This window comes from Heliangelus exortis, chromosome 15, assembly GCF_036169615.1.
Source record: "Heliangelus exortis chromosome 15, bHelExo1.hap1, whole genome shotgun sequence".
NCBI lineage: Eukaryota > Metazoa > Chordata > Aves > Apodiformes > Trochilidae > Heliangelus > Heliangelus exortis.
Genome location: NC_092436.1, coordinates 9,983,387 through 10,005,478, shown reverse-complemented (window position 1 = coordinate 10,005,478; position 22,092 = coordinate 9,983,387). Strand labels below are relative to the sequence as shown.

At 51.5% G+C, this 22,092-nt stretch overlaps 1 protein-coding gene across 10 annotated transcripts; it reads left to right on the top strand.

Annotated features, from left to right (window-relative positions):
- The first annotated feature begins 2,835 nt into the window (after window positions 1-2,835).
- SH3TC2 (SH3 domain and tetratricopeptide repeats 2) lies at window positions 2,836-21,772 on the top strand. Of its 10 annotated transcripts, none has more exons than XR_011728876.1 (19): window positions 2,836-3,251; window positions 5,095-8,335; window positions 9,296-9,400; window positions 9,669-9,796; window positions 10,548-10,653; window positions 11,002-11,145; window positions 11,272-11,473; window positions 12,131-12,204; window positions 12,375-12,570; window positions 12,697-12,833; window positions 13,739-13,780; window positions 13,884-15,590; window positions 15,695-15,875; window positions 16,959-17,109; window positions 17,768-17,890; window positions 18,445-18,595; window positions 18,748-19,124; window positions 19,218-19,414; window positions 19,740-21,772. XR_011728876.1 is itself a non-coding variant. In XM_071758885.1 (19 exons), the coding sequence occupies exons 2-19, from the start codon at window positions 5,119-5,121 to the stop codon at window positions 19,929-19,931; spliced, it is 4,038 nt and encodes a 1,345-aa protein (XP_071614986.1). In that variant the 5' UTR covers window positions 2,839-3,251; window positions 5,095-5,118; the 3' UTR covers window positions 19,932-21,772. The 10 variants fall into 10 exon arrangements, 9 of the variants coding, with proteins under 9 accessions (XP_071614992.1, XP_071614986.1, XP_071614990.1 ...); XM_071758885.1 differs by lacking the exon at window positions 18,748-19,124 and having other exon boundaries at window positions 2,839-3,251; window positions 5,095-5,200; window positions 8,216-8,335; XM_071758889.1 differs by lacking the exon at window positions 18,748-19,124 and having other exon boundaries at window positions 2,839-3,251; window positions 5,095-5,548; window positions 8,216-8,335.
- The last annotated feature ends 320 nt before the right edge of the window (window positions 21,773-22,092 follow it).

Genomic DNA, 22,092 nt, shown 5'->3' with positions numbered 1-22,092 from the left:
CATCAAGAGAAATCAGCTGGCCAAGAGACAATTTTCGTCACCTGAGGACCCTCTTCTGCTGTGCAGACCAGGTGAATCTGGCTGCCAGCTCGAACTCAGTCCTTGTGGGGCTGATTCCTGGGTAGACATCTTGGCTGGATGCACCGTCGGGCCAGGCTTCACAGTGGTAGGAGAGCTGAGGAAGCAGTGTTGGGGTTGAGCAGCAGGAGGCAGTGGTTACAGGTGAGAAAGACTCCTTTTCTGCAGGTGACATGGAGAGCAGCCCCTGCTCCACCCCAAGCAAGTCAGGGGTATGGGACTGGGCTGTCTGGGGACATGGGACAAGTTGAGAATGTCAGAAGCACATGACACATCTCCTCAAGTCCCCTTGTGCCCTCCACCAGAGTGTAGGCATCCTTGTGCAGGATGGAGTTGCACCCCACCTCTCATCCCTGCAATTGTCAAAGCACAGGCAGGAGGGACCTGACAGGAGTCAGAGGGAGCTGGGAGGAATATCCTGAGGGTACATGGCAGTTTCATGAGCTATTAGCCAAGGACATGAGTTCCAGACTCTCTCATCAGCCTTGGAAGAAGCTGTTTGAGAAGCAGAAAGAGGTTTTCCCTGATAGTTCTGTGCCTAAAAACTGTTGTGAAGTCTGATGCTGTGGCTGCCCCCCCTGCAATCATTGCCAAAGCAGTGGTGGTGCTGGAAGGTCCAATAGCTCTGCCTGCACCTGGGCAAGGGTGCCTGAGCAAGGCAGTGTGCTGGAGCAGTGGCTGCTGGGGCAGGATGGCTGGGGTAGGAAAGCAGTGATCCAAAGAACTCAGAAGGGCTTTGAGAGGCAGCACAGAGGTGCTCCATGCTTGTAACTCCTGTTCCTTGCTGCTCTCCTACATTAAATTCTTATCATTAAATTCTCTGTACTGAAACCAGTGCCTCTGAAACTCCTGCACATGAAATATTACAGTAGGCTTGTCCTTGATGCCTCCAAATCTTCCAGAAAGCTGAACTGGGAAAAACACCAAGATGTTTGCCCAGGGGTGAACTAAAAAGCCCCTTGCAGCACTAGCAACACAGTGCTAGGCAGGGGCTGCAGAGTTCTTAAATTCCTGGAGCTCAACTGTTTGGCTCTGGTCCTTCCTTCTTCCTTCCCAGTCCTTATCTGTGGCCTCCACTTCCCTGGCTCTGTCTCCACACAGTCTGGGAGCTCCCCTGGGTGATGACGCTGCACCTCTGCCTTTGAACGTGGTGCTCACGTTCAGAGAGCTGCAGGCAGGAGCAGGGAGGATGCTCAGGGTTCACAGCCCAAAGCCAGGGAGGAAACCTCAGAGCAGCAGCCTGGGCTGCTCCTTGCACAGCTCCCTGGCACACAGGTGGCTGCTCTCCGTGGGAAGGGTGGTCCCAGCCTCTTGACCCACCCGGGCATTGCTGACACCCGTGGTCTGTTTTCCAAGAGTGCTTACTTCCTCTGCCTCTTTTTGGAAACAATGTGAGAGGAGCAGGCCTCAGCAGTTCTGGAAATTAAGCGCTGAGTTCAGCTCAGTTCAGCTCCAGAGCCTGCTTAACCCCTTAGCTGCGGGATGGAGCAAATTTCCCAGTGTGGGCAGTAGCTTTGGGTTGCTGCACAGGACAGCAAAAAGTAAGAAAGGTCTTGGAGGTGCCCAAAAAGTTTTGAGTCAGAAATACCTTAAAGCCAGGCCTGTCTGGCTGCACGTCAGTGACTTGCCATGCTGCTTTTGCTGCAAAACCATTTCACTGCCCCTCTGTTCTGCAGCTGTGCATGAATCCCCTCCTCCCTGAGCTGCCTCCCCCTGCCAGCACAGCAGGAAAGATGCTGTCCCAGCACCACCCAGGCTTGGTGGTATTGGGACAATATGAGTGGAGATACAAACATATGAGTGGAGATACGTGGGGACAGGTGCTTGTCCCTCATGCTCCTCTCCCCCCCACCCAAGCAGCCTGAAAGGCCCAGCATTGCAGGGGTGTGGGCATGGTGTGGGCAGGTGCTTATCACTGCTCCGTGGCTGTTTGTAGAGGCCAAAAGCAAAGGAGAGTGCAAGAATGAGGAAATGTCTCCACTGGCTCTGCTGGCCTCTGCCAGCTCCCGTTCTTGTGGCTTCCTCAGCTGCAGGGCTGGGTGGGCTTTCAGAGGAGGAGGGAAGGAAAGCACTGCTCCACCTCACACCAAAACATCCCCCCCACCCACAGCAGAGAATCAAAACCATGAAACGGGAGTTTGTTTGACCTAGAACAAAATGTTTAATCTTGTTTGCCTTTTCCCCTGGCTGAAGTCAGGTTTAGACTGACTTCCTTTTTCTTTCAGATTCATTTTTAAATAATAAAGTGAAAAGCTTCGTTTTGAACCCACCAAGCAACAGTCCAACTTCCGAGTGCTCACAGAAGGAAACAGGAATATTAGAAAAGCTTGATATTAATTCTTCCATTGTTTTCAAAAGAAAAAAAAAAATCCCAGTATTTTCCTCTGCTAGCCCTGTATGTGGAGTTCTGCCAGGGTGCACAAATACTGCTGGGTCCACAGATCTCTTGTTCTGTGTGTATTTGCATTTTGTCAGAGAAAAAGGGGGTTTCAGAACTGAATGCCACCTCCCCGGGGTGTCTGATCCGTGCTGCAGGTAGAGCCTCTCCCCGGGGGCTTTGCTGTAGCAGAGGCAGAACATCCCCCTGGAGATGGAAGCTCCAAGCCCCGGGGACACAGCGCCGGGGCAGGGAGCTGGGACAGGTGAGTCCGGGAGAGCCTGCTCATGCAAAACAACAAAAAAATGGGAGGCAGCAGGGGCTGGAGCAGCCACACTGGGGCTGAGCAGAGCCCTAAGCTGCTCTCTGGCACCGTCTCCACGGGCAACCTCGCTGTCCCTTGTTTACCACAGCACCGGGGGGAAGGTGGTGCCCGGGTGCTCGATGCTTCCCCCCCTCGGGAGCTGGAAGGCTGCCGGGCTGTTTATAGCATAACTCGGGGTAACTCATTGACCTCCACGCCAGCGGCTCTGCTGGGAAGCGGAGGTTCCCAAGATGATAAGCTGCTCTTGGAAGGAATTCCTTTCCTTGTGTGAGGGAGTGGCGGTGCCGGGTGCCTCGCAAACACGTACACAGCCCGGGGCACACGCACGGGTAAGCACCGCGTCCCGGCACCGCTCCCGGGGGGACCCGGCTCGGAGAGGCTGGAACTTTGTGACCCAAAGAGTTCTCCAGGAGGAAAGCGGTGCTGGGGAGCAGAGCAAAGGGCCCTGCGCAGGCATGTGCAGAGGAACAGGTCAGTACAGCCGCTTGCACCCTCGCTGTCACCCTGCCGGGTCTCTCGCTGGGTGCCGGTCTCTGCCTCTGCCCTTCGTTCCCAGCTGAGCAAACACAGCCGGGACGTGGCAGTTCCAGGTGGCTGGAGCAGCCCGGCGCAGGGACACGGCTGCATAAACCCAGATTGGGCGGAAATTTGCATTTTTCGGTCGCAACTGAACTTTAGGCTTGGAATGATTTGTTTGGTTTGGGTCTTTTGCGCTCAGGAACGGATAGAAGGAGAAGAGAAATAACAGCAGACAGCCTGGATTTAGGGAAGTGGGTTTGGTCCCAGGGAAGGGTGCTGCTTTGTGACAGCCCTGGAGGATGACAGTGTCTGCAGCAGCTGTGTCCCCCTGACAAAGAGTGCCCAGACGGTCACCCTGGGCAGGGAAGTGTGGCTGGCACCCTGCCCACAGAGGCTGCCCAGCTGGCATGGACACACGGGGATTGCAAAGGGAGCAGAGACCCTGAAGAGCTCACACAGGCAGAGCCCCTCAGCCAACAGCAGCTGAAATCCCCAGGAAATTGCTACTGTAGTTCTGGGCTTTTCCAGAGAGGCCAGGCTGAGGTCTTCGAGAAGCAATGGGAACTCTCCAGGGGAGATCCAGAAGTGGTAAGCAGAGGGGTAGGGAGTGGAATGGGAGGGTTTTTGTGTTGCTGGAGAATTCCATTTGAGGTCAAACAGGAGGTTGATACCTTTGCTTGTAGAGGGGTGGGTTTTGTCGTTAAGTTACCTAGAGAAACTTAAAGGAAAAAGAAATTTCAAAAGCACAAAGGAAGACATTTTTGTTTAGAAAATGAAACATAACATTTTGTTGATTTAAAAAAGAAAAGAGTACTATTGTCCCCTGAGTAGACGATTTTTACCCTAAACAGTGAGCAGATATAGATAAAACCAACAGCATTATAAGCACAGCAAAAAACTTTGACTGAAAACACCTGCCCTGTTTGAGCACTGACCACTCTGAAAACGTGGTCCTAAACCAGCAACATCTGTCATATAAAGATGTGCCTGGATTGGAATTCCCCCTCCTGTTCCTCCACCTGCTCAGCATCCCTAGGTCAGCTGGGGGAGTTTTCTAAATGTGGATCTTTCCAGGGCTGGTGTGCAACAGGATCAGACAGTGTCCTTGCCACAGGGAGAGCAGCACCAGCCTGTCCCAGCAGCTCACCTTCCTGCAGCTCCCTTAGGCCACCCAGCTTGGCACAGGAGACATCAACTTGACTTTAGAAAGCCAGGAGAGAGCTGCAGGGCTCTGCACCCTCATGCGCCTGCCTCAGGAGGTTGGGTGAGCTGCAGCAAGGAGGATGGGGAGCATGGGCCCTTCTGCAGGTAACACCATCATTTTTGACATCTGGTTTCTCCTGATGAGGACCAGAAATCAGCACACTTTCTGCTTTCTCCTGGGCAGGCAGGCAGGGTGGCACAGGAGCATTGCTCCCTGCAAAGCCTTTTGGTTTGACGTAACTGCTTTTAGGGGTTTCCCAGACAGCACCACGAATGTGGACTCAATCCTCCCACAGCCTCTCCCATGCTACTCCTCATGCTTTGCTTTAGGGGTGTTGCAGTGGTGTGAGGCAACTCCCATCATGACACAGGAATCTGTATGGTAAGAAATTGCTCCCTGGAGTAATTACAATGCTGGAGAAGCCCAAGACCTTGGTCATGCATTGGGATGCAGTCTGGTTGTCTGGGAGAGCACACCACAGCAAACAAGTCACCACTATGGTGGCACTGGCTGCTGAAGCAAAGGTCCAACCCTAAAACACCTCCATATCTATGACTTCTCTTCTCAGGCCTTTGGGTTTTTGTTTTGCAGGGGCTGTGTTTCTCTTCCTCGGAGATGCTCTGCAGACATCTGTCACCTCTAGCACAGCAAGACCACACAGCTGGTCCTGAGTCCTGGTCCTGGAGTCTGGAGAAGTGTGTGAGTGAAGATGGAATGAGATTCCATCCTGGACAGCCCAAGAGATCCTGCACATCGGTCCCACATGGTGTTACATCAGGGATCCAGACAGTTCTGATCTCAGAGATGAGATGAGATGAGCCCTGCTAGTGCCATGGGAGCCCACAGTGTCTGTGCTTGCAGATAACTTATTTGTGGCTTGCCTGGACCTTGCTCTGCTCTGCTGAGACTGGAGTGGTGCCAGCTGCTCTCGGTGTCCAACGGGGAGTGTGGCAGCTGGGCTGGTGAGGAAGGTGGTCCAGGAAGGGCTGCAGAACCAGCCCCGGATGGAGGATGCTGGAGGGGCCCCAGCAGGGCATCCCCAGAGGTGAGGGAGTTGCTTGCAGCAATGTCAGCAACAGGGTTGACTTTGGAGGTGGGGGAAGAGCAGAGCTGAAGCTCTCCAGAGGGCTTGGCAGAGGAGGAATGAGAGGAATGTGCATGTGGGCTGGGCAACGTGCTCCCAAAGGCAAGGACAAGAGCAGAGCCCAGGGAAACAGCGGGGCCAGAACAGGGGCAGCCATGGGATAGGAGTTTTCTAGAGTGCTGAATCCCCTCTCCTAGGAAGAAATACCAAGAGGCTCTGGGGAGATGTTATTGAAGACTTTCAGTACCTAAAGGGGGCTCCTAAGAAGGTTGGAGAGGCTGTTTACTACGGCCTGTAACAACAGGACAAGGGGCAATGGTTTTAAGCTGAAAGAGCAAGATTTAGATTAGATACAAGAAGAAATTGTTTACTGTGAGGCTGTTGAGACACTGAAACAGGTTATCCAGAGAAACTGTGGATGTCCCCTCCCTGGAAATGTTCAAGGTCAGGTTGGACAGGGCTTTGAGCAGCCTGATCTAGTGGAAGGTGTCCCTGCCTATAGCAGAAGGCATGGAACAAGATCTGTAAACGTCCTTTGAGAAATTTCAGCTTATCAGATGTCTGCTGGAAATCCAGCACAGCAGAGAGGAACCAGTCTAGGAGGTTCCTGGACTGTGTGGAGGATAATTTTCCCACACAGCTGATGAGGGGACCAGCTAGGGAAGGCACCCACTGTACCCCTTGCAGACAGAGAAAGACCTGTGGGGGATGTGATGGTTGGAGGCTGCCTTAGACACAGTGCTCATGAAATGAGAGTTTTTGATTCTCAGAGAAGGAGAAGGGTGAGCAGAGCTGCCACCTTGGACAGCAAAGAAGGGCAGAGCTTGGCAAGTTTAGGGGCCTGCTTGAAAAAAGCAGGGAGGTGGTCCCAAAAACTAAAGGAGGCCAGGAAGGCTGGGAATTCTCAAGAAGGACATCTTCAAGGTGCAGATGCTTGCACTAACTCTGTCTCTCTACATTACCTGAAAGGAGGTTGTAGTGACATGTGTGTAAGTCTCTTCTCACAAGTAACAAGTGATAGGATGAGAGGAAATGGCCTCAAGTTGTACCCAGTGGGGGTTTAGATTGGACATTAGGAAATATTCCTTCACTGAAAGGGTTATCATGCATTGGAACAGTCTGCTCAGGGAAGTGACCTGCTCACTGTGGGGATGGTGCAAGAAGCAGAAAAGTCCCTGGCCCTGTGTAAGCACTGCTCAGCAGCAGGGAAAACATCTCACATTACCAACACTTTTTTCAGCACAACTCCAAAACATACCCCCATACCAGCCACTGTGAGGAAAATTAACTCTATTCCAGCCCAAACCAACCCAGGCACCATCCCTGGAGGAATTTTAAAAGATGTAGCACCGGGGCACACGATCAGTGGTGGATTTGGCAGTGTTTCCAGTAGGACTCAATGATTTTAATGGCCTTTTCTAACCTCAGAGATGCTATGATTCCAACCCAAACCCTTCTCTGACTCGGTGCCCACCGCCCCCACCCCTCTGGCAGAGGGTGCCCCATCAAAAGGCTCTTTGTGCATTGTGGCCAGGGCTGAGCCGCGGTGCCGGCCGGGCAGCGAGCAGGGTGCTGGCCCTGCCAGAACAGCCACAGCCACTGGGACAGGGCTGCTGGTGTTGCTGGACACATGGGCTGCTGCTTGGGGACCCCCTGTCACCAGGACCTGTCCCTGGAGTGCACAGGTGAGTGGGGATAGCACTGCCCTGCTCTGCCCCAGCCCCGCTGCCAGGCTGCAGGACAGAGCTCACCCCGCTGCTGCCAGGGCTGCTGGGGAGATTCTTGCCCTGAGCACTGGATCCTGCCGGGAATGTCTTCCCTGAGGTGGAGAGTGGTGTCCCCTCCCCTGGCTGTGCCACTAGATTTGGGTGTGTGGGGGATGAGGTAGGGCAGTTTGGCCAGGGAGAGGGAGAAGATGATTTGGGGGGGGGGTTGGTTTATTCCCATGGTTTTGACTTTTTGACGCTGCCCTTGTCCTGCTGCCACTGTTGCCCAGCAGCATCCCGAGGACTGCAAGGTTTGGAGAGGCCATGGGCTGCTGCCAGGCACTGAGGTGCCGTTCTCATAGCAGTGAATGAGCTGTGCTAAGGGTCTGGAGGAGGGAGGTGGCTCAGGGCAAGTGGCAGTGGCCACATGTCCCCTGGGAGAGTTGGTGCCAGCAGGTGCCACCAGCATCTCAGCTCCAGCTGCCAGGAGTGCAGCCCCAAACACCAGGACTTATGCTGGGTGCCACCCCACTTATGCTGTTTCCTGCCCAATATTCCAAAGTCTTTCAGCACCAGGGATGTAAATGTGTTACTCGGATGACTGGAAAGGACTCCCCATCAGCAGTTTCAATTGGTCCCTTGAAAAAGCTCCCAGTTCCCTTTCTCAACCTGGCCTAAACAAAACCAAACACTGAACTGGTGAGTGCTGTGAGGAGAAATCCTGTTTCAACCCTCACCCAAGTGAGCCCTGGCCCCTGCATGCTCTGGGCACCCACCAGCACACTTTGTCATGTTGCTGGCAGAGGTGGCACAAGCAGTGGCCAACCTGCCACCTCCTTCAGCACACCATGTGGAGACCCCTTGGGCAGGGATGATCCTGCTGGGGATCCAAACACCTCTCCCCACCACGTGTCATCCCCAGGCAAAGACTGTGACTCCTGCTGTCCCCACTCACCTGTGCTCCTGCCCTGCTGGGACCACCTGCAGCCCACTGCAGCCAAGCGCTGGGGAAAATGGTGGCAGGAGAAGACCATGGCTTCAGGTACCCATCCCTGGGAAGAGGGATCCATCCGGGGTCTGCTGGGATGCAGGGAGGAGAGGGGGGGATGAGGGAAGCAACCAGCAGTGAAGCCATCCCAGGCAGGACTCAGCTCAGGTTTAGCTCTGCCTCTGGCTCGTGTCACTTTCTTGTCTCTGTTTCCCCCACGAGTGGAAGGCAGCAGAGTTGCTGGATGAAGTCCTTTGTTAAGTGTGTTCAGATCCACTGCTGAGAAATGCAGAGCCTTTTCTTTCAAATAAAAGCTCATTCATTGCCTGTCCAGCCATGGACCATTCTTTCCTACTACAAACTATAAATAAGGATTATAATTCTCTGTACAAATATCAGGTTTTTTTACTGACTGGCAAAGCTGGGTCAATAAAAAGAAGTGCAGACTTTAGTTATGGTCACAGAAGTGACTTACAAAAGCCACTGCCTGATTCAGCTCCTGACCTCCAGGTACAAGTTTGTCTTACAAGTGCAATCTGATTATTGACAAAAAATATTTTTTAATCTTATTATCCCTCCATAGCCAACACAGCTGAGGAAAAGCAAGCAGGATTTTTATTTGCCTCGGCCTTCATTAACATAACTACAAGCTAAAGTTTCACTTCCTGAATCCTTGACTGCGATACTTGATGATGTGTGAAGCAGAGAGAATGCAGCTTGGATTTCAGATACCAACCACATCAGGCAGGGAAGAAAATATCATTTTGACTGTCAAACTGATAAAGAAAAGAGTTTTGCAAGCCCTTGGGTTAGGGTTAGGGTCCTCTTGCTCTGAGGTTTCCCAAAAAAAACCCAACACTCTAAGACACATAAATCCCATGGATCTTGCTTACACCCATGAGCATTACTATCCCCACCCAACCCATGGGCTTTGCTTTCAGGTGACATGGTAAGGCAGAATATCAGAGACCACAAAATTTAACAGCAGCTCTTCTGTGTCCCCATCCTTGGTAGGTAATTCTGGAGCATCAGAGCCAAGTGACCCCACTACTGAGGCAGCAGAAGGCTCACCAGACACCTCCTCAGTGCTGCTGGCTGTTGGGGAGGGCTTTCCACCAGGTAAGGTGCTGCCTTTGGCATCACCCAGATTTCCAGTGGCTTCGTGTAGCAAGGCCTGGGACTGCAACTAACCAGCCCCCTGTCATCCCTTGAGTTTCTCACCTTTGTTTCTGGAGGGGGATGATGGGCTCTGGCTTTGTGTTTTTTGAGCATTGCAACCAGGCCAGGGCTGGGGACACTGGTGGCTGCAGGGAGGCAGTGTGGCAGAGGCAGCTCTGTGTGCCATGAACTCCTTCTCCTCCTTAACCTTGCACGTTTCCTTTTCAAGAGATTCCACTTTTCTTCTCTGTTGAGAGCCGCTCCTCCAGGGGCCTCAATTCGCAGCTCCAGGAAGCAGCCAGAAAAAAGCTGTGGGCTCTGGAGAGTGATGACAGAGATGCCTGTGCCCTGTTCAAGGTAGGAGCCCCAGTCTGGGAGGGGCAGAGTGTGTACTGGGGAGCTCCTGGTGTGATGAGATGCACGATGGGACACCAAAGTCCTGCTGAGAAAGAGAAGTTTCTCCACAGCCACTGCAGGGAGTGCTTCTGCACATTGGGATTCTGTAGGGGACTGGAATGGTGGGAAAAATGAACTGGGAATGGGCGAGAGGCAGCCAGAACTTCACAGGGCTGAGAGCACCAAAGCTGTGTGCCAGATTCAAGTTCTCAGTGGAGGTGGCGTCTTTGGATATGGCCAGGAGTCCTCAGAATGTTTGGTTTCATATAGAAAAGTAACTCAAGGTTTAGAGATGTTTCCTGGAATGAACTCTTCTTCTCTGCTGTTTAAGGCCACGATACCTCAGGGCTCTCTGCAGAGCTTCCCAGAAGATCTGGAACAGTAGAGATGTACCAGTGCCAGCAATAACAAAAGGAGAGCTTCTCACTTGAAACACAGTTATTGCTTTCAGCCTCAGAACTGCAGTTTGGAAGCTGCTCCTGTCCTGACTGAACATGAACCCAAGTGTAGTAGTATGGGTGCTTCATCCCTCCTTAAGGACTGAGCTGGCTGGAGCAGTGTCCCCTTAACACCACACAACTAACTTGCACAGTTTTGGTCTCTAATGAGTACCTAGTCTCATTCCAGGTCTATTATTATTCCCACACTGTCAAAGAAGACCCTTTGTCAGAGTCCCAGAGCTGTCCTTTAATCTTTTGTCTTCTATATGCAGGAGCTGTCAGCCAGGCTGGTGTGTATGCAAGCACAGGAGGATCGGTTCCTTCTCACCTTCAAAACCCTAGAAGAAGTCTGGAAGTTTTCCACATATCTGACTTTAGGTAATGTTTTCATCCTGTGGAAGATCTAAAGAGATGGTGTGAGAAACATTTTTGGAGAATGTTCTTTGACACCAAACAAAACAGGGATGTAAGAGGGTGGACAGATGAATATGAGTTAGAAGACCTTGGCATCCATCTACAGCTTGATGAGACCACTGCCTGTCAGTGAAAGAGGCACAGGGGATGCATTTTGGGTAATGTCTCATGGCACTTTGGGGATGGAGACAGAATTAAAGGCTCTTGCTTCACAGGGTGGTTGTAGATGGCAAACTGGGAGACATCCATAGAGCACTTCCTCCTGCACAGTGAAGGAAGGTGATGACACCGTTTTCCCACGTGGTTTCTTAGGATATGTGGGCAGGTGCTTGGAGCAGCTTCTCTTTGACCAGGAGTACTGGCTAAACTGTGCTCTGATGGAGGATGTGGAGATCAGAGTTACTGTGGATGAAGAACACTTGGCTGCCATATACATGGGTCTTCTGCTCCAAGAAGGTGAGAAGAGGCTGCATGTGTAGGGACTTCCTCAGAAGCATCTCAGCAGAGCAATCTTGTAGCCCTGTGCTGGACTGTACCTTGCAGTGATGCCATTGACCTGGGCATGACTCTTTCTATCTGCAGGCAACTTTTTTTCCAGAGCAGTGCCTAGAGCCTGGCAGCCAGAGCAGGAGGGAGCAGAAGGCCTGCAGGTCTACAGGAATGAGCTGATCCATGTGAAGAATGTTGGAGAGGAGTCTAAGTGGGAAGGGATGTCCTTATTGACGGGTCAACGAGGCCTGGTGCCTCTGACAGCTGTAGAACCAATACCTCAGCCATTTTACCAGTAAGTAGACTGGCCAATGAATAGTGCTCAAGCCAGGATCCTTTCCTGATCCTGATGTATGGGATAGCACCAAGCCTGCAGTGAGAACCTGCTCTTTCCTCTGGCAATGAGCAAGTGCTACATAATTTGGTGAGGAAACACATTGTGCATAAAGACGGTCACTGGAAAGAGCTCAGGTGCTGTGATGGGACAGAGCAAGGACATCAGACATCAGTCCTGGACAGTGATTTACGTCATACTTGAGACTGTTTGTGATTTACAGGTGAATAACTGGGAGGAAAAGCATGGCCTAAGTAATCCTAGTCAAGGTGGAGCCTCATGTTTGTCACTTGGCTGAGCCTCAAAGACACCCAGAGCTCCTCTTGTACTCACACAGTGAAATCCTCCTTACAGGCTGGCAAAGTCATCCTGCTGGGCTAAACCATCCTGTGTGGTGTGAGGCTGCAGTTGTGAGGAACACACTGCCTTCCAGTAACACCCAGTAACACCATTGCAAGGGATTACTGGACTGGCTGTGCTGGCCATGCTTCCTCCAGAGCAGCTCCAGCACTCCAAGGGGACCAAAGTATTGTTCTGCTTGTGTGAGACCATCCCTGGTGGTGGTCTGAGGACAAGGCTGCTCAGAGAGGACCAGTGTGTTTCCCCTTTGCCTTGCAGGTGGTTCTTGAAGAATTATACTGTGAATTTTGGAATCTCCCAGGAGATCAGTGGGACAACCTCTCAGCCAATTGGTGAGTGATATTTGTCACACAGTAGCACTAGGCAAGGGCACAGTCACTAAAGGAAAGGGCTCAGCTCTTGTTCTGACAATGACACTGCCAGGTGCTCTAAAGTAATTCTGTGCCCTCGGATCATTTTAGTGGCCTTGCACTGAAATGCCCTGTTTGCCTTGGTTTCCCAGTCAAAGGCAGGTGCAGAGCCACAGAGGACCACAGAGGAGCAGCATGGGATGAACTGAGTTTCTCAAAAGGAGACAGCATAGAAGTCATCGGCTTCCTCATTCCAGGCCTCCCGTGGTTTGTGGGCAAATCCCTCAGCAGTGGGAATATGGGCTTTGTCCCAACCAGATATATAAATCCCCAGACTTGCGAACCTCTGTAAGTTTACTGCTGCCATCTAGATTTAATTTAAACTCAGGAGAAAAGGAAGGGAAGACTCCTAGTTCCAACCCAAGGAGATGGGGAGACACTGACTGTTTCCCTCTGATGTCTGCCTTGACCTAGGGGAAAGGGCTCAGTGTTTCTGAGTGAAGAAGAAAAGATCCCTCTCCTGAGCATCCCCTGCAATGGTGGTGAGCAGCACTTTGTCACCCTCCTCAGTGACCTGGCAGGCACTGACATCACTTCTGTGTACAGGCTGGGTGAGTTTCCCTGCTCCTTACTTGCCCATCCCTTGGCTCCCCGCGGGGAGCTGTGCAGTGTCTGGAGAGCTCCCTGATGAGGGATTTGCAAGGAAGGCCACTGCTGTTGCTGAGACTGCCTACAGGTCCTCTGCTCAGCCTGGTTGTGGAGGTTGTGGATAATCTCAAGAGCTGGACATTGCCACACTAGAGTTTTCAGGGGTCTTCCCTGCTTCCATGGCTGTGGTTCACCCTGGCAGGTGCTACTCTTGGCTGGTCCTGGCTGTAGGTTCCTGCTCACAGCAGATCCCTGCTGCTGTCTGACCTTTGGGTGTTTATCAAGGGAGATGCACAGCTAAAGTGACAAGTGACATCATCTCCATGCCCACAGCAGGAGCCAGCTCAGAGTTCCTGGGTGATCTTCTCAGTTTTTCTATCCTTGCTGCGTGGCTTTTGGGTGACACCTGAATTCTCTGTCTCTCCTTGTCACCTTCTTCCTGTCAGGAAGCAGAATTTGACCATGGAGGGCTGAGCCTGGGATCCCCTGAGGTTCAGGGGACCTCCCAGAACAGCAAGGTGAGGTATGGTAGAGCCTGTCAGAGATCCACATGTATTTAAACCCTCCAAATGACAAGGGTCTGAAGAGAGACAGATCTGATAAAACCCTACCAGGGCAAAATAAGTTCTGCTTTTTCCCAGCTAACTATAACCTTACTGGTGCTCTCCTCACCACCAGCTAAAAGCTCTTCTCCATGATTTTTCATGGAGGCAGACCCCAGCAGGCAGAGGGCTTAGATGTGCAGGTAACTATGTTGTCCATGGGCAGGAGCAAGCAGGAGGAGATCTCATGGTTTGAGCACTGTGTCTGCACATTAACACTGACCAAGGCTTTGGGCTTTCTCTTTTCTGTTTATCTCTCTGGACAGATGGTTTTGAACCCACAGCCATGTTCCCAAAAGTGTCTTCAGGTGAGTGTGTGAAGGGAACTGAACAGGATGCTTTGATGGTGGCTTCTGAGGGTGAATTTTGACATGGGTAAATATCTCACTGTGCTTTGCCTGTCTCTTCCAGAGGCTGTTCTCCATGGCTTTAAAGACATCCAGCTGATCCAGTCATGGAAGGAAATAAACAGCTTGGCTACCACTAGCACCTCCGAGCTGTCTAGCCCAGGGAGTGAATCAGCCCCTGCCACATTGGAAGATGTTCTTCTGGAGAAGCTGGATGATTTTGATGATCCCAAGTTCTTTATTGACCTGAATGCTGGAGACATGGAAGATGCTGATGTCTTTGACCCCATATTGACCTTCCTTAACCAAGACACTTACGTGCCCAGTTTTCAAAGCCTCTATGATCTCAGTTTTTCCTTTCTCAATTCCACTTTTTATGGTTTCTCCGACGAGGATGAACTGGTCTTGTACCTTGAGACTTCCAGGAACTGGGCCAAAAGGACTCATTCAGTTTGGGCTCATGTCAGGCTCTGCTTCCTTTTGGGTAAGCTCTGCATCAAAAAGCTCAAGTTCTCCCAGGCTCGAGTCTACCTTGAGGAAGCCCTGAGCACCCTGGCCAGGGGGTTTGGGGACCTCCCTCTGCTGGCTGCATTGCACGTGAACCTTGCCTCCATCTACTTGAAACAGAACATGAAACACAAGTTCTCCACCCTCCTGGGAAAAACAGTGGCCTTGCTTGCCTGCTTGCCTGGCCACTCTTTCAGCTCTGAGAACGAGCTGGAAGTCCTGCTGTACATCCTCAGGGAAGCCATTGCTGTGGGCAATGCTCCCTTGGAGGCACGGATCTGCTTCCTTATCGTCAAGCTCTTCCTACAGCTGGGCAAAAATGATGAAGTGTTACCCTTTACTGAGCATCTCCAGTGTCTCACCACCACTTTATTCAGCCCAGCTGACACCAGCTGTGTGCCACTGGATGCCACTCCCATCCTGAGCTACCTGTATGACAAGAAATACTTGCCAAATATTGCACTGGCCTCTGCCAGGTTGTTTGTCCCCAGTGGTGTCAAGGGAGGACCAACACCCATTTGGAGAGCTGGCTTCATACTCCAAAATGCTTCCAAACTCCTGGGAAGCCAACTGGAGAGAAGCAGCATCCCAGCACTGGCTTGTTTCTATCTCAAACAGGCACTGCAATTTTCCTGCAAGAGCAGAGCTGTGCCCACCCAGAGGACTCTGTGTGCCATCTTATCCAGGCTGTACCTCCAGCATGGCATCCTGGACAGGGCAGTTGGTTATGCAGCCACAGCTGTAACCCTCAGCAGACTGATGGGTGAGGAGGAGATTTTTGAGTCTTCCCTCTCTTTGGGGTGGATGTATCTCCTGAACAACCAGCCAGGCCCAGCTGCAGACATCATGGGGCAGCTCTTGTGCTCTCTGCATGGGACAGACAGTGTGACTCAGGGGGGAGCTGTGCACAATCTCCTGGCCGTGGCCCTCAAAGGAGAAGGGCAAGTGCTGAAAGCCATAGAGAACTACTTCAGGGCCCTGCACAAAGCCAAGGAGACTGGGAACAAGAGGAACCAGGCTATCACATTGGCTAACTTGGGGCAATTGAACCTCTCCCGTGGGGCAAACAAGCTGTCTGAGTTCTACCTGCTCCAGTCAGCTAAACTCTATGCTGAGCTCCAGGGCAGTGAAGACCTGGAGATGGAGTTAGTGCTGGTGCTGCTGTGGTTAGCTCAGGCCATGGTGAACAGGCAGAGGATGGAAGATGGCAAACTCTGTTATGAACTGGCATTGGGTTTTGCCCTGAAGTGGCATAACATGAGGAGTGAGTACGGTTTTGCTGGCAGGAGCCAGGGTAGCATTCACCACCCTGTCAGGTGCACAGTGCAGCCCTCTGATCTGTCCTTTTCCCTTCCCTGTACCATCCAGGTCAGCTTCACATCACTGAGTGTCTCTGCCATTTCTACAGCAAAGTGTCCCCCAATCTCCAGGCCTGCATTACCTACCACAAGCACTGGGTATCCTTGGCACAACAGCTCCAGGACAGAGAGATGGAAGGCAATGTCTGGCAGACCCTCAGCCAGCTCTACCAGGCTTTGGGCACGTCTGAGTAAGTCCTGTTGGTGGCTGTTAGATGCTGTTAGTGTGGGATCCCCCAAAGCATGAGCAGTGGCTTTCCTGGGGTGTCCCAGGAGAAAGGTGCTGAGGGTGAGGGAGCTCAGGCTGCGGGTTAAGGAGCTGCTGAGATTTGTGAGGGGTCTCTGTGCAGTGAAGAGGGGAGAAATTCAATGTCAGCCAGAGCCCTGACAGCAGGGTGAGTGCCAGGCTGTTAGATGGGACAGAGCTGAGGTCTGGCCAAGCACAGTTTAGCAGAAGGACTTCCAGCCTTGATCAGAGGGGACCCAGTGACAGACAGGGAATTCATCACTTCCTTTGGAGACTTATTATAGTGATTAATTACCATTCACCAACAAAAATAGGTTCCTTATCTGTTATTTGAATAAGAATGGTTGCAGCCGCTGAGTCTGCCCTTCTTATCTCTGGTGGAATATTTTCCCCAGGGAGGTACTTAAGACCCTGTATCAGCTCACCTTTCAGTCCCCAGCTTGACACGTGGAGGTGACTGATTAGATTAGGAGGAGAGGGAAAGAGATGGGACAGAAAACAGACTTTTTCAATCTTTGAAGGCAAACATGTCAAATAATGGAGACTTAGACACTATATCCCTGAAGGACACATGGAGAGGGGTTGTCATTAACTTGGATGTCAGCCTTCCCATGCCAGATAACAGTGCATCCAGAGAGGACAAACAACAGGCAAAGATGAGGTTTTGGGTGCCTCTGCTCCTGTGTGTAGCTGGGACTGACTTCAGAGGTTAGTGTAAGGGCACAAATAAGGTTTGCAGATGACCTGGATGAAAATCCTCTTTATGAGCTGAAACAAGGAGGGGTGGGAAGCAGGATGGTCTAGGATTGCCAGGTGAAATATAGTTGTACCAAAGCATGGAGACTTCCATGATTTTACCAGGACACACTACTCAGAGCTGTGGCTGTCCATTTGTCTCTAACCTCTGGCAACTATAGGAGAACAAATCAGGGTTGGCACTGGGGAGGTGCTGTGGGAGCTTTGCAGCTGAGTGCTGAGGGTGTCCTGCAGTTCCTCTGGAATAGCTTTTTGTCTGTTACCATCACAGGGCTTTGAGACAGTCCCTGGACTGCACCAAACAGAGTCTAAGGATCTTCATTGATCTTGAGGAGACTGTGAAGGCAGCAGAGGCCTGGCTACAGGCAGGAAGGCTCTACTACCTTATGCAGGAAGATGAACTGGTGGAAATGTACTTCCAGGTATGGAGGAGGTGGCTGGAGTAGTCCCATTCTCAGCCTGGCTACCTACATTCTCATCACAGCTGTGTGGCTTCACATTTTGGGGCTGGAAAACCTGGAAGGCAAAGTTCTTATGAGCAGTGTAAACTTGCTGCTGGAAGCAGGAGCCATTGCCTTACACTCGTGCACTATCTGACACTAAATTTCTCATCTTTACTCCCATACACTGGGTTTAGAGGATTCTTGGGTGAAAGTAAGTGAATTTATTGAATAAGAAAGTGATGTAGGAGTTCAAAAGGAAGCTGGGAATGCCAGGAGGCTGGTTCCCATAGATAAGAGGTAAGGTGCCAGGGAAGTGCTTCGAGACTTCTTGGAGTAGAAGACTAGTGGAGTTTTTTCCAATTGAAGCATTATTTTATAATCAGAGATGCAGCTGGATATCCAGCCAATCAATTGGTCACACTGACCCAGCACAGGGATGGGTTATCTGGCTCCATCCTGACACACATCAGTTGGAAATGCAGCACAGGAGTCCCACACACCTCCTGGCCATTCTGTCTCCCTGCTGTGTGGAGCACTGGGGTTCAGGTGTAGAATGGTTTGGTGTTATTTAATCACACAAAATGTCTATGTGTAAATGTCTCTTCCCAAGGCTCACTCCAGTTCCTCTTTCTTCTAGGCAGCCATTCAGACTGCTCTGAAATCCGAGAACTTCTCCTTGGCCATGGATCTTTATGAAAAAGCAGGTGACACCTTTTTTAATGGAAGCCGAAACAGAGATCGAGCGTTGGAGTTTTATAGGGTACAGATCCCTCCAAGCATCCCTGATTTTGTGTCCTCACAAAGTGATGGCTGTGGGGAACCTTGCCCCAGGGCTGCAGCACTGCTTGGCCAGGTTGGAGGGATGGAGGTTGTAGAAGGATGGGGTTATTCTGAGTGTGCCAGAGGGTTAACATTGCTGCAGGGGGGAAAGCATGCAGCAGAGATGTATTTTTCAGTGGCTGCTGCTCACCCCAGAGATGCTGTGGGAGGTAGGAACAGGGTCAAAAAATCCTGGCAGAGCTAGCTGAGAGGTGGCTTCTCCTGGGGGCATGCACAGAGTCAGAATTTCAAGCACCTGAGGAAGGACAGAGACACGATGCTCAGCTTTTGAGAACCAAATTCTGGGATATGAAATTCGTTTTCAAGGGAAAGAAGGGGCCAGAAACTGAACCTGCAGCATTTAACCACCCCATCATCTACCTGCCATGCTAAGTGTTTGGTCTGTCTCCCTCTGCTCTATCATCATGCTGTGGGCAGTGCTGTACTGATATCTTCAGGAACAGCCCGGGCTCACTCACTCTTCTCTCTCCTCAGGGAGGTGCTGTATCCTTGGCCAGGAAACTAAAGGCAACACAGACAGAGCTCCGTCTTTTCAATAAGCTGGCAGAGCTGCAGATTGGGCTGCAGGGCTATGAGAAGGCACTGGAGTTTGCCACATTGGCAGCCAGGCTGAGCCTCAGGGTTGGTGAGTGATGCAGAGCCTCAGGGGATGGGGCTTTGCTGGCTTCTGTGGATGGGGCTGCACGTGAAAGGAGGATCTTCTGCTTTCATTAGACTGCTGGACCTATTGTTACCCAAAGGGGTAATATATTTTTAAAGGTTACTTCCCTTTTCAAGTTGCAGGGCAGGCATATGGTTGTGTGGCTTCTGAGGCAGTGTTGTAACTGGCTGAGCAGAGGGGTTTCGCTACACCAGAGCACGGGAAGTCTGATGAAGGCACAGGACTAGAGAGTTCCTCTCTTCCCTGCCTCTTCTGAGAAACTCATCCCCTCCTGGTACAGAAATAGTTCGAAGGGCAGAATGCAGGCATAAATGTCTAAGGTGGAACCAGGCTTATAATAGCCCTTTCCAGCAGTCAAGAAACCCCCTGGTTGAATGATGTACTCCTTGGGCAATCTGACCTTGGTATCAGCAACCCTGCCTATGGCTCTGTTTTCTCTGAACCATCTTCAAATCCAGTGTCTCCTTGTGAAGATGTTTGTGCTCCCAGACTGGTGAGCAAATACCTCCCTGAGCATGCAGCATGCAGGGCTGGGGGTGTACTGGGAGCACACTGCAGGCTGGCTGAACCAGCAACTCTTTTCCAGGAGATCAGCTGCAGGAGTTGGTTGCATTCCACCGCCTGGCTACAGTCTACTATTTTCTGCATATGTATGAGATGGCAGAAGATTGCTACCTAAAGACTCTTGCCTTGCATCCCCCCTTGCTGCAGTGCTCTGGAGAGGCTCTGTACTACTACAAGGTGTATTGCCACCTTGGCAACCTCACCCTGCACAAACTGAAGGTAGGAAACCTTTCCATGATGCTGCTGCATTGAACATTCTGGTCTTGACAGAGCGCTGGAGGTGGAGCATCACATCACACATGTAGATGGCTGCATCTGCTGACTCTCCCTTACATCTACAGCTTTAGAATAAACACACCCGGTGCTGGCACAGCCAAGTTTTGAAGGGGAAAAGGCAATTTGGAAAGAAATGCTGGCACTTAGCTGGGACTGTATGGATCCACTGAGTTCTGCCTGGAACCACTGGGCTCTGCTCCAGCTCCCTTAGAACCTGTGACCTTAAATTGAACCACTCCCTAATGCCTGCCCTGTCGTTTTCTGTTAGGATGAACAGGATGCAGCAGCCTACTTCCTCCTGGCCCTCGCTGCAGCAACCGAGCTGGGAGACCAGGAGCTGCAAGACCTCGTTCTCACCAAGCTGGGTGACATCCCTGGTGCCCTGCAGGGACCCACGGGCCCGCTGGGCTGTGCCACGTACCGGCCCAGGTGGCTGAGTGAAGGTGGCCACGTCGTCTGACCAAGATGCCACCCCAGGGACTGCAGTGCAAGCCATTGAGAAGCACCGGGATGGGTCCATGTGCTCTCCAAAACAACCAGCCCAGAAGAGGCTCCATGCTTCATCCTAAGGACTTGGAAATGTTTGGTCTTCTTGTCCCTGACAGGCAAGGGACCAAGAACTTGGGACCCTGCCCTCATTTTTCAGGAGCAGGGACACACCAAGGCTGGGCATCCAGGCAGGATGAGGCCTGAGCAGTGGTGCTGGATGGTGAAGTTCATCAGGGCTGAGTGGCAGATGGTGCTCTGGGGCTGCAGCTGCCTGGGACAGGGGACAAAAGAATGCTGCCAGGTGCCTGCTGGCTCCCCCCCCACACCTCAGGTCTCACGGAGCAGCTCAACCCCACCCAGATGTGTTTTAACTTGAACAGCAGCTCCTTTATTTATTCCTATCTGGTTTCTGTCCTGTCTGCTCTGAGGATGTCTGTGATCTGGATCTCTGCAGAGCTTGGGGCCTCTTTGGTGCAAAGCACAACCAAAGCTAGAGGCAGAATTAGGAGCATGGAGTGAGGCTGGGTGCACAGGACTGCACTGTGGCACATATCCATCCCCCTGGGCAGGGGTGGACAGGGCACAGAGGGAATTTTCTGGGGAGCAGAGGCAGCTGCACTACTTTTGCATGGGCCAGTGAGAGACCAAGGAGACCATCGAGCAGCAATCAACCCTCGAGTGCCCTAAGCTCCATGGCTTGAGGAAAAGCCAAAAAAAAAAAAAAAAAAAAAAATCTCTGCGGAGCAAGCAGGGGAAGTGGGAGGCATAGAATAGTCCTGAGAGCAGCACACAGGTCTCTTCCACAGCCTGTCTCACCACCAGAGAGCAATAAATGCCCACATTTGCAGCCTCATGCAGCGAGTGCCGCTTCCTTGCTAATACCACCCCGGGTTTCCAGTCTGGACTGGTGCAGAGTGAACAGCAATTTTTTTTTTCAAGCTCATCTCTGCACTAAATCTTGACAAGCAGTGGCCAGACACCCGGCTGAGCCTTCATAGGAATCCCCCGTTCCAAGCCTTTCCACCTCCCTGACGTGCTCCACTACTTGGAAATGCCAAATGGAGAACTTTTATTTCCTCACTGCTCTTTACAAACCCTGAGTTCATTTTTCCCTTCTAATCCCTAAGAGGCATCCATCATCAGGGCAATGAGTAGTTTACTGCTTGTTTACCAAGCGTCCCTGCAATGCTGTTTGGGGAGCCTCAGCCTCAGCTCAGAGGAGGTAAATCTTTCTCCTCTTTGAAATACATGGAACTCGAGGGAGAACAGATCCAAAAACCTTCCTGCCTCACTTCATGGGATTGCCTGTTCTCAATTTAGGTGGCTGGTGCTCACCATGCTAGAGAAGGATCTTTTCATCAGTTTTCCAGGTTAGTTCCCCATTTCCTACATGGGGAAAGCACACTCTCACATCTTCCTACCAGAAGGCAGGTTGATGACTGGACATCAGCCCCACATCAGTGGCCAGAGGCTGTTCTGGTTCTTGCCAAAGTTAAGCCCTATTGAGGATGAATCATGCAGAAAGCATCCTCACTAAAATATCCCTCCCAGTGCCAAAACCTGAGGCTGTTCTGCCCAGCAGCAGTGAGAAAACATGGGCTTTGTTTAAACACAGAGGGTCAATGTCCCAGTTGGTCTAAGTCAGTGAAGTTCCATGAAGTCAAACAGAGGTGTTCTAATTGGCAGGGTCTGTGGTTCTGGCCTGACTGTGTCCTCTTTAAAGACAGATTCCCAACTGAATTTGTCCTCTTTAAATCACAGCAAACAAGTTTGTGGTGCCTAAGGAAATAAAAAAAGATGCTTGCCCCTTGAGACTGTCCCATAAACCATCATTTCCCCTCTCCCTCTCCTGCCAGCCTGCCCTGCGACAAAGCTGGGCTGTGTTCCTAGTGGAATGAGAGGTCAGGAGGGCCAGGGCTAATTAAACTCCATAATAATAATGGAAAATCAAGTGGAACTTGGAGTGGGTCTGTGCCCAAGGGAGGGTGAGGATACCAAACCCCTCCAGCCTCCAGTGCAGTTTTGTGAGCAGAGAAACATGCTTTGGGGACTTGGTGCCAGAAGAAGTCACCAGGTGATGGCTCAGGTGCTGGGGGTTATCATCCTCCTCCCTGACTGGAAGCTGCCTGGTT

Bases quoted from the DNA above. Each gene is read 5' to 3' on its own strand.
- SH3TC2 (XM_071758883.1), top strand. From the start codon at position 8,053: ATGCTCTGGGCACCCACCAGCACACTTTGTCATGTTGCTGGCAGAGGT. The intron at 15,591-15,694 runs GTGAGTACGGTT...TGTACCATCCAG, and splicing joins GAAGTGGCATAACATGAGGA to GTCAGCTTCACATCACTGAG. The intron at 17,110-17,767 runs GTATGGAGGAGG...TCTTTCTTCTAG, and splicing joins TGGTGGAAATGTACTTCCAG to GCAGCCATTCAGACTGCTCT.